General features: G+C 35.3%; 2 protein-coding genes across 2 annotated transcripts; one reads left to right on the top strand and one right to left on the bottom strand.

The window, feature by feature from the left end:
* Positions 1-2606: 2606 nt before the first annotated feature.
* Positions 2607-3077, top strand: LOC108195241 (ethylene-responsive transcription factor 2). The gene has a single exon (XM_017362196.2). It carries the CDS (start codon positions 2607-2609, stop codon positions 3075-3077), a length of 471 nt encoding a protein of 156 aa, XP_017217685.2.
* A 935-nt stretch (positions 3078-4012) lies between these two features.
* LOC108193460 (serine/threonine-protein kinase D6PK) lies at positions 4013-9467 on the bottom strand. Its single transcript, XM_017360121.2, has 3 exons — positions 9028-9467; positions 6264-7537; positions 4013-5058 (listed from the first exon to the last, which is right to left on the bottom strand). The coding sequence occupies exons 2-3, from the start codon at positions 7487-7489 to the stop codon at positions 4185-4187; spliced, it is 2100 nt and encodes a 699-aa protein (XP_017215610.1). The 5' UTR covers positions 7490-7537; positions 9028-9467; the 3' UTR covers positions 4013-4184.
* Between the last annotated feature and the right edge of the window lie 1653 nt (positions 9468-11120).

Below are 11120 nucleotides of genomic sequence, written 5' to 3'. Positions count from 1 at the left end.
ACCAACCAAGCTCTCTCCCAACCCAACTAGCTCAACCACTACTACTTTAGGCCTCCCGTAGGGCTGCCCAAGTTCCGCCACTAAGCCAAAATCCGGCCGAACCTCCGGCGAATTTTTTCCGGCGAACCTTCCGATCGTTTTTGTAAGTGGTTATTATTTTAGCTTCGATTTGAGTCTTAACCGACCATTATATATACAAGAGCTCGTTATTATTCTTGATCTATTCATCTTAAAGCTCTTCATCTTAAATCTCTTAGAAAAGAGATTTATTATTTCGAATTAATTTTAAACACGAACTAATAAGTCGTGTTATTCGAAATATCAATATATACACAAACTATAGATTCGTTGTATATTTACACGAACTAAGATTCGTTATATTTGAGTTATATTACATAAGAACAAAGATTATATCATTCGGAATATTCAAACTCAAATATATATAGATATATATAAACACAAACGCACTTTAATTTATACTTTTGTTTTTATTGTGTTTATAGACTTTCTCTCTCTTCTTTTTAAACTTGCTTCATCTAGTCCAAAAGACTACATCAAGAGAAGAGTTGTCTCAAGAAAAGTTAATAGCTAAAGAGCTAACCAAAAAGCTTTCTTGATTTTATTACTTCGATATTAGACGTACAAACGAAGTAATAAATTATACTTGTCAAAAAGGACGAGTAACCAAGTCGTAAGCCTTTGAGCCATAGACGACAATTTAAACTCCGAAGATCTTTATAAGCATTATCTAACGGGGAGTTTAAATTAACAAGTATTCGTAGTTTGTAATATTACGAGAATACTTGAAAAAGTCTAAAGCGAAGCACGCTTATAAGGCTTTATTTACTCCAACTAAATACTTATCTTTAGTATTGGAGTAAGTTAAAAAGTATACTTATATTTATCTATATCCTTGGGAAAGTATACTTTAAATATATATATCACCAATATATATATATATATATATATATATACACTATCGGCCTAGTCGTGTCTAGTCCAAAACTCTTTTTATAAACAAGGTTATTTGTCGTAGATATTGTTTTCTAAGTTTTGCAGTGAGGTGAAGTGAAGTGAGGTGATCTTCGTTCTAAGACCCAAGTTCTAGACGAGCTAACGGGGAGTTAGTCGTCTTTGCACCGTGAGGAAGAGGAAAGACCCAAGACCTAAGATCCAAGACCCACAAAAGTTTAGAAGTTCAAAGACTACACCCGGAGTACAACGACTTTGAGGAGGTGACGGGGAGTTACGCTCCAAGACGAGTCTTGTAAGTTTACATTTATAGTTGTAAAGGCTTCTCCGCCTACTGTAAAGGAGTTTCTTTATAGTAGAGAAAATCTCGAGTCCGGGGAGGAGCTCGGGGACTGGAGTAGGGGTGAGTGGACTCCAAGTGTTGAGTTAGCCACCGCGAACCAGGATAAAATCTCGTGTGTCGTATTACTCTTACATTGCTTCCGCACACATAAACTGCCTATACTCTCGATAAAAGCTATTCAAAAGGGGGATAAATTTTACTACACCACATCAATTTTTAAATTGGTGATTAAGCTATTCAACCCCCCCTTCTAGCTTAAATTACACTCTATCGGGACCTAACAAAAATTATAGAGAATTTCGCTAGTGAAATATTATTAGCGCAATGTAATAATAATAATATATTAAAAAGTAAATATTAAAGAAAATTAATTATCAGAAATTACCTAAAACTAGAACAACTCGAAGCCTCTTTGTTACTACTTCCTCTCATCTCTTTACCTTTACCGTTACTATTTTGGATGTCCCTCTTATTTCTTTACGTTACTATAAATAGTAAGTTTTTCTCATCATTACACCCACTCTCTTTCCCTACTATCTCATATTTAACAATAAAAACTACTATTACACCCACTACTATCCACTATCTCAAATCTATTATTAAATATTGATAGGTCCCACCACTTTACCCACTTTTTATCTAATTTTACTCATTTCTTATACATTGTCTTGATCTCCGTGTCCTCCTCCAATGTAAACAATTGAGGGGGACGGAGGGAGTACTAATTTAGTTGGTAGTACAACTCAGAGAATAATCGCAAAGAGTCGTATTTGGCGTCCGCACTGCCGGTGCAACTCCCACAATTATATATGTTTTCTCCTATTTGTAAGAATGATTTACCTTTGACTTCTAAACACCTTCTAGAGAACCAGTGGTAGGAGAAGATTCCCAGGGTTCTAGAACGAATACAATAATATTATCCTCGTAAAATAGACTACATGGTAATTAGGTGTTTGCTGCTAGTTGCTAAAACGTGATTTATAGTCTATTAGTCTGTGTTTGAACATTGACTTGTACGCTCCTCTCTCGTTATTTTATAATATATTATATTGATTTCCAAATCCTAATTTGCAAGTTAGACCGAATGTTAGGTTTCAAAAAGATACTGAGAAATCACCTGCACTACTCGAAACTTCCTTGCATGCGCTAAGTCAGTACATATATAACACACACAAGTGAAAGTCATTAGCATCATAATTATCAAACCTGACCAATATATTTTTAACCAACCATGTTAAAAACCGAACATTCTTTCCTCGATGAAAAATCATTTTCGGAATTTTTCCCGTCAATGATTTCTTTTGCAGCATCAAAGTATCAGAAACCAGGGAAGCCGAATGCAAATGAGGTTTCAGAGGATATTATGCTGAAGATGGGGAATGAGAGTGAACAAAACAAGAATGTGGTGGCGCGTGTCGTGGATGGTCCCTCAGAGGTGAGGAAGTACAGAGGCGTGAGGCGGAGGCCGTGGGGCAAGTTTGCTGCGGAGATAAGAGATCCGGCTAGGAAAGGGAGTAGGGTTTGGCTGGGGACTTATGAGATGCCTGAAGATGCTGCATTGGCTTATGATAGAGCGGCTTTTAAGATGCGGGGTGCTCGAGCTTTGCTGAATTTTCCACACCTGATCGGCTCGTCGGAGCCGACCAGGGTGAGTAGTAGGAATAGGTCAGTGGCGGAAGCGTATGCTTCGGCCTCTTCTGTGGAGGATCTTCCTCCGAAGAAGAGGAGAAAGGATGAGATTTGTTTGACACTACACATATGATAAATAACCATCAGTGACTAGGTAGTGTTAGTTTCTTAATGTTACACGAGATTTGTTGAATTCTTTTTCTTTCGAATTGTGGTTTGTTTTCTAAAATTGATATTTGACCATCCAACAAATGTTGTTTGGGGAAAAGAAGCAATGTTTCTTGTGTCTCAAGCAGCACACAGCCTTAGTGAATTGTGACATTTTACACCTAGTTATCAATTTTCTCCTTGCTTAGAACAATTGAAGGTCTATCAATTTGTGTAGTGGAGTAAATTCCAAGCTAGCTGTTTCAGCAAGTATTCACCAACATTAAACTTTGTACTACTCCCTCTGTCCCTTAGGTTGTTTATTTTGGAACGAGAGTTTGACACGCATTCTAATACTCCTACAAAATATAGTTTTATAAATTATTGTTTTAGTTTTTTTTCTTTTGAATTAAAATTTGATGTTTGAATTTTTATACAGAAAAAAAAAATCTCAGAAATAAGTTACGAAACTATGTTTTATATGAGCCTTAAAATGTGTGTCAAGTAGTGAAAAAAATTGTAAACAAATGAAAGGGACGGAGTGAGTATATCTTAATTTGTGTTCTTCAAAATCTCCTCTCCACAAATGGGATGATTTGAATAGATACTCTTACACTTATCATGTTTTCTTTAAGAAAATCTCATTTTCTACATTAAACTCCAAACACACTAAGCGTTTAATTAAATTTGTTCTGTTCTCTCACATTGTCTTCTTTCCTCTTACTGTTTTGTTGTCTCTACTCTCTAGCACTCTCTTCATTTCTCTTCTTCTTTTCAACAAAAATAAATAATAATAATAATAAAAAAAAAAAATTCTGGAGCAGGGTATAAGAGAGCAAATCCAAATTTCGATAACTGAAAATCTTAACATCTTTTCATTTTTATTTCTTCTTAAACTATTGGTTGAAGTCTAGAAGCACATAGGTAAAGACTTGGCAGTAGATTCCAGACTTCCTTTGTCACAGTTCAGTAAGAGGAGTATAAATTAACAAGGGAAAAAAATTCATGGCTTAGTTAATATTTTGTGGCATCAACTGACCACTAATGACTAAAACCAGTATGAGACCCAAACCTAAGAATACTCTACCAACGATTAAAAGAACTCAAAGTCCAAAAATTTACCACCAGGCTTAATATCAGCCCCTACCATTCTTTTACTATTGCTTCCAAACCCCACTGGATCAATAGGTGCAGACTTTACAGGGACTTCAGGTTCCATTGGCATCGGCACCTCAGGTGGCGTGCTGCAGCGTATCAGAGCCCAGTTCACCCCTTCGAAGAAGGCATGCTGTTTGATCTCAGCTGCACCACGCTTCACTCCGAATCGATTTTGTGGCTCCTTCACAAGCAAGGCTTGAATCAGGTCCCGGCTGGCATAGCTTGTTGGGGGAGAATCTGGAAACTTTAACTGCTGACCAACCACGTTGAAAAGTGTTGCACGGTTTCCTGTTCCCTTAAAAGGGGTCTTTCCGTAGAGTAGTTCATGCAAGAAAATGCCGAATGTCCACCAATCAACTGCACTGCCATGGCCTTCTCCCTTGATTATCTCTGGGGCTAAGTATTCGTGAGTGCCGACAAAAGACATGGACCGGGCTGCTGTAGGCTCTGCAACGAGCTCAGGGAGTCTGTTTACATGAAAACCTGGCTCCACTCGGGGTTTTCGATTGCCTTTCTTGTTTTTCTGAGGGAAAAATCGGGGAAGGAAGCAGGCTGGCTGTATGCATGCTGCTGAAGGCTCCATACAGGCAGGCTGAACACAAAATGCAGCTCGTCTTGAAGGATCAGAATCAAATGCTGAGTTTCTCATGAGTGTGGGTGACACAGCACATCTTAAGGAAAGATCAAAGTCAGACAACATAATATGGCCATCGTCACGTACTAGCACATTTTCCGGTTTTAGGTCTCTGTAAACAACTCCTAGCATATGGAGATACTCAAGTGCCAAAAGAACCTCTGCAGCATAAAACCTGAATGCCATGAATGAGCAGAGATTGCGTACATTTTTAGTAATCCATTGGGAAAAGTAAAATCAAAATTGCATTAGACAAAACAAAATTATAGCTAAACATACAAGTGACAGGTCTAATGGATTACCAATCTCAGAGCATCTCCGAGAGTATCTCAGTGAGGTTTCCTAAATATATTATACACTATTCAATTTCTAAAAATTGAGGATTACATTCAATGACAACTCCAACAATAATCCCTATTTGTGTTCTCTATTATTATTATAGTATTAAATTCAAAATCTATTAGCAAAATAAAATGGATCCTAAATGTTTAGGGAATGACCATGACCAGAACTCTGCTGAAGTGATTTTTTATTGTATATTCCTTAAAATTATAATTTAGGGAATCATATAGCTAATCTCTTGGAGATTCTTTTTGTACTCATAAAGATGTATGACATGATTAGGAAATAGGAAACGATGTCAACTCAGCATATATATGAATTTATGACATGAACTAGAAGATGAAAGACACCCAGCAACATACAGTCCTCGATTTGCAAGACCAAGTTCCATATCACTGGTCACTGGGAGACGCCACTGTACTTTCTATGATTTCATATTTTTCCGCATTAATTTATAAAAGCAAATGTATTACAAACGAAAATGGCATTGTAAAGTATGATATGGCAAAGCATGATGCGAAAGTAAGTTGTTAATACTTGGCCAGCTTAGTTAAAATATATATGCTGGAAAACATATGGGTATAGACATCATTATATTAGGACATTTTGCAATGCCTATACAGTAAATTTCGGAAAAATGGCACAATGCACTCTGCTTTCCATTACACTAGACCACAGTCTTTGCTTTTAGAAGCACACACTAACATGTGTATATCTGGGTGCGAGTTCTTGTGTATTTGTGTATACTTCTGAACCCTGTCGACTGCACTAACTGTGGTGTAGATATTATTTATGTAACCAGCAATTTACTCATATATTTGACTGCAGCAAAGGCTCGTAATTCTATCACAAAATGCATCACTACGTCAACTCAAAGTAGACTGTAACAACAGAGTTTTACTTATGGAAACCGTAATATAAAATTGTTAGCAAAAAAAACAATTTATATTTTAATTTAATATTATGAATTGTGGAAGAATATTATCATGAGAGCAACAAAAAAACTAAGCACAATCAACATTACGACCAATAACATACCGTGCTGCATACTCTGAGAAGTGTTTACCAGGCTGCCTTTGCCTCAAGGTGTGCAAATCACCACCCGGACAATTTTCCATGACCAGGCACGTAAATCTATCAGTCTCAAAGTGCGTATACAAAGTAGGCAAGAATGGATGATCTAACAACTGCAATATCTCCCTCTCAGTCTGAGCTCTAGTCAACTTTTTCCTGCTTGCGAGGGAGGCCTTGTCCATCACTTTCATGGCAAAGTGACATCGAGTCCCACTCAACTCTGAGAGATACACACTACCGATATCACCGCAGCCAAGTCGCTTCAGCAATTTAAAGTGACTCATTCCCAGATTTCCATCCCGTGATCGAATGGCAAGAATAGCCTTCCACCTTGGATCATTTCCTTTGTGTGGCTTATTAGCAATCCCAGTAAAATTACTCCAACTACTATCATCACTAAGGCCACTACTATCACTTGCTCGGCTCATGCTGGTTTTCCCACTCTCAAGAGAAAAATCACCTCGATTGCTTCCTTTAGTACTTTCATAATTCCTATCAACACTAAACATTCCATCACTCATGATCCCGTCACTTCGATATGTGCTGGTACAACTATACACAAGGCTCATAGCACTACCAACACCTATACTATCTATGCTACTGTGAGGACTTGCATTCCCACTAGGAGGCAAAGAGGCATCCCAAACACATTCTTTTTCCTCAGAGTCTAAGGGGTGTGGAGAATTCTCAGTATTATGTGATGAACGAGGAGCTGAAACTGGTGTAATCACCACCCCTGCTTCATTAACCTCTTCGAGAAAAGGTGGAGTTTTCTTGATCCCAGAAGCCCGAATTGAGAGATCTTCTATAAACGGGCCTTTCGTGGACAAACTTTTAATCAAGCATTTGCCATCAGATTTGGTTTGCCCGATGGGCACATAGACTGGCCTCATCAGATCCATATCAACAGGCTCCGGAGGATGACTAGCTCCACGGAAAGAATCAGCGCCACTATCACTAAACGAGTCCCTGCTTCCTTTAAGTGTGAAAACATCAAAAGTCAGTTCATCACTTTCCTGCACAGGTTCTTTTCCTTTCCAAGCTCTTGCAGAGTTTTGAGATTTTAAATCTTTAGGATCTTGCTCATATTCACCTACATCTTCCCTTACTATAGCCAATTGTGCATTAGATATTTTGGCAGTTGCAGGCAATTTCCCAGGAATAGCTTTTGATTCAAAAACTCTTTGCATATTTGCTTATCGTATATATCATCACATGAAACCTAGCAACGAAGATCTCTGCAGAATTATGAAAAACTGATTTTACTATAGTATTAATTTTGTCAATACGTCTACAGTTTAAACCAAAATCACTAATTCGAAAATACATTACATTAATTTCTCCAATTGACTTAATCAAATAGGCCGCCTACACACATTAACACTTCATTCGTTCAAAGTATTCAAGATAATTAAAGTTGTAATGCCTTGACTAATTGATAACCTCTAATTTACACTACGACGGGGATGATACAGGAATCAAACCCACATTTAGTCAAGGAACACTTTGTTACCTCCCCGCTTCTCCTAACATTACACCGTAAGTAGTCTTATCGACATCTTACTTGAACCATCTCGAACTAAATGTAAAGAATAACAATTCTAGTTCATTACAGTATCTCCACAAATTTGTCAGTCATAGAAACACTAGTAAAATCATCATGGCCAATTACAGATCAGGAAATCAAAAAGTAAATTACCCTGCAAACATATCTATACTATACTATAAAAAGCCAACATAGGTGTAATTTGTAGTCGTACAAAATTTTGGTTTGGTACTCTCCTCTAAAACTAAAAGTCTACAAGTAGATATCTATTAAACAGTTTCATATACTAAAAACACTCCTTATGTATATTAATATCTTTTTAAATATAATTTATAATTAGTTAAAAAAGGTGAAACTACTGTTAATAACATGTATTAATATTAAAAATTACTTATAGATAAACGTATAACTAATTATAAATATACAATTTTGAATATCTTTTGTCTAAAATACATATAAATAATTAAAGACGCTACTTTTTAATTATATTCTACTCGAAATTTAACACTTACATATTCTATTTCATTACAAACACGAGCCATTACGTAATATGAAGATATATGAAATATGAAAATTTTGATTTAAATTGAATAATAAACTGTCACATATTAATATAGAAAAATATTTACAGATAATAAATTGTGAAAGCTAAATTTCCGTTAGAAGATATAACGAATTGGTTAATATAATTTAACTAAAATCCAATTCATTAATACTAAAATACTAATAAAATGGTGTTAAGAATTAAATTATAATTAATAAATTACGAATCATATACCCGCCCGTGCTTTGCACGGGGTTAAAGGCTAGTATAGTTAAAGCTTAGAATCAAAGTTACAATTAACTCCAAAAAACATATTACTCAAAAAAAACAACATAAATAAACAAAAGAAGCAAAACTAAGATTTTTGTCTCATATATCCCAAACAGAAGAAGCCAAATACACAATACATATCACAATCACAATTTCAAGTTTCAACAAACCCTTAATAAAAAATCAACTCAAATTTGACACTGGCCCATTTCAATGCACATCAAATTTCCAAGAAAAACAACTTAAAAAACCCACAATTATATTCAAACATGCATAACTGCAAATTTAATCAAATTCCACACAAGCCAATTTCATCAAACCTCAAAACAAAAAACCCAGAATGAACATCAAAAATTCAAAATACATACCAGAAGCCAAGAAGCAAATGCAGATACAGACAGAGCTTGAACAAGAGCCAGAAAAATATATAATGAAAATACCAAAATAAAGATTTTGAAATGTGGGAAAGAATAAGATAAAAAGAGAGAATAACAGTGAGTATATGTAGCTACTACTTCTAAAAAAAATAAAGTGAAGCAAGATGTGATTGATTGAAGAAGTAGTACTAGTATCCACTTTTGCTTTTTGAATATCTGTTTGCTTAGATATGGTTTATGTTTGATTTAGTTCTCGTTAATTTCATCTTTTAAGCTGGGCTTATGAGTTTGAGCTCACTTTATTCAGAATGTTTATATGTAATGTGTGAATGTGTGGAGAAAAGGGTAAAGAGAGGGGGCTTGGGACCCGTTAACGTTGCTTTATTGAGCTACACTTCTTTTGAGGTACCAGACAGAGGATCTGTCACTCTTACACAATTACTCATGCCGCTGGATCTCTGCTTACCAGTTTTTGTTGACAAAGATTCAGGATTTCAACGGACAGAAACTGGGGATTGTTTGGTTTATGCATGTGCGATTGTTTTTTACGGTTTGGTTAATTTTTGGCGCTGCTGTAAAATCAGTTGTTTCGGATGAGACAAGATGTGTGTTTTGGGATTACAGTTGAACGGAATTGAATTTGTGATGGACTATAATTATAATAATATTCATGGTTATATTATGTAGTGTTTTGGATATCAAAAATATTGTTTCTTTTGACACTTTTGATTTGAATATGTATTTTTTGGTGGGTGATCGGATAATAAAAATTATTATTTATAATTAATTTTTTTGTGGATTGAGTACATATTTTTTAAAAGTTAAATTATGTATAAAAATGAAAATGACTATTATTTGAGACACAGAAGTATTATACTCCCTCCGTCCTCTTTTACATGTCCACTTTGAAAAAAAAAAATTGTCCCAAATTACTTGTCCACTTCTCTTTTCAAAGCAACTTTTTGTATGTTTTTTCAAAAAATAACAACTTCCAATGTTTGACTAGCATATATATATACACAACTCTATCTAATTCATTACATTTATTAGGGATATGTATAAAAACAAGATATACAACTAACATTTTCTTAAGATGCGTTATTTTTTCAAAAGGGACAAGTAAAAGGGGACGGAGGGAGCGGTACTTTGAGGAACCTCTACTTGACTACTTCTATCTGTATCGATTTGTGAATTATCCTTTTTGGGCTTCCCGGTGAAGTTGCACCCGATGGTGTCCGGTCTGGATGAATCGATGCTCCTTAGTACTCCTTCCATTCCAAAATAATAATATTTTGTGCACGTATTTTGAGATGTAAAAAAACCATATCTCTATATGTTATTTTTGAAATTTTCTTTTTCTGAATAAAAATAGAAATGTTAAACTTTTATTCAGAAATAGAAAATTTCAAAAATAATGTGTTGAAGTATGTTTTTTTTACACCACAAATACGTGCATAAAGTCAAAGCGACTATTATTTTGGAATGAAGGAAGTATATTCCCTCCGTCTCATTTAAGTTTTTTTCAACTGCTCGACACGCATTTTAATGCTCTAAACTTTTATTCAGATTAAACAATCTTAAAAATACACAACTATATTTTACAGAAATATTAAAATCCATATCTATAAAAAAAAATTTCAAACTGGACCTATAAATTGAGACGGAGGGAGTACTTCTTTTTGGTCGAACAGCATTGGATCTGTCATCTTAACAGTGACGCGACAGAAGTATAACATTGATACCTAAATTGCATCTAAATTGTTAACTTACTTTTGTGGAAAATGGTCAAGTGTTCCCTGTATATATTCAAAAGCTAGGGCTCTCAAGCTTGTTCTAAAAGAAGGCCAATGAAAGTCGTAAAGTTTCTGGTGGTCCAAAATCAAGTGAGAAGAGAATCATTAAAGAAGGCCAACTAATCTTCAACTGCTAAAACTTCTGTTCCTTTTGTTAGTTCCAACGCCAGGACTAATATTGCTTATCACTTTTTCGCAAGGAAGACACTCTGGTCATTCCTGTGCTGGCTCTTTTTTAATCCTCTCGAAAAACATCATTCTTCAGTTTACACTAATACTGCTTGTTAGTCG

The sequence above is a fragment of the Daucus carota genome, chromosome 7 (genome assembly GCF_001625215.2).
Source record: "Daucus carota subsp. sativus chromosome 7, DH1 v3.0, whole genome shotgun sequence".
In the NCBI taxonomy this organism is placed as follows: Eukaryota; Viridiplantae; Streptophyta; class Magnoliopsida; order Apiales; family Apiaceae; genus Daucus; species Daucus carota.
The sequence above is the reverse complement of the archived record's forward strand: the minus strand, read 5'-3'. Positions and strand labels throughout refer to the sequence as shown.

Bases quoted from the DNA above. Each gene is read 5' to 3' on its own strand.
- LOC108193460 (XM_017360121.2), bottom strand. From the start codon at position 7,489: ATGCAAAGAGTTTTTGAATCAAAAGCTATTCCTGGGAAATTGCCTGCA. The intron at 5,059-6,263 runs GTATGTTATTGG...CATGGCATTCAG, and splicing joins TTCTCAGAGTATGCAGCACG to GTTTTATGCTGCAGAGGTTC.
- LOC108195241 (XM_017362196.2), top strand. From the start codon at position 2,607: ATGATTTCTTTTGCAGCATCAAAGTATCAGAAACCAGGGAAGCCGAAT.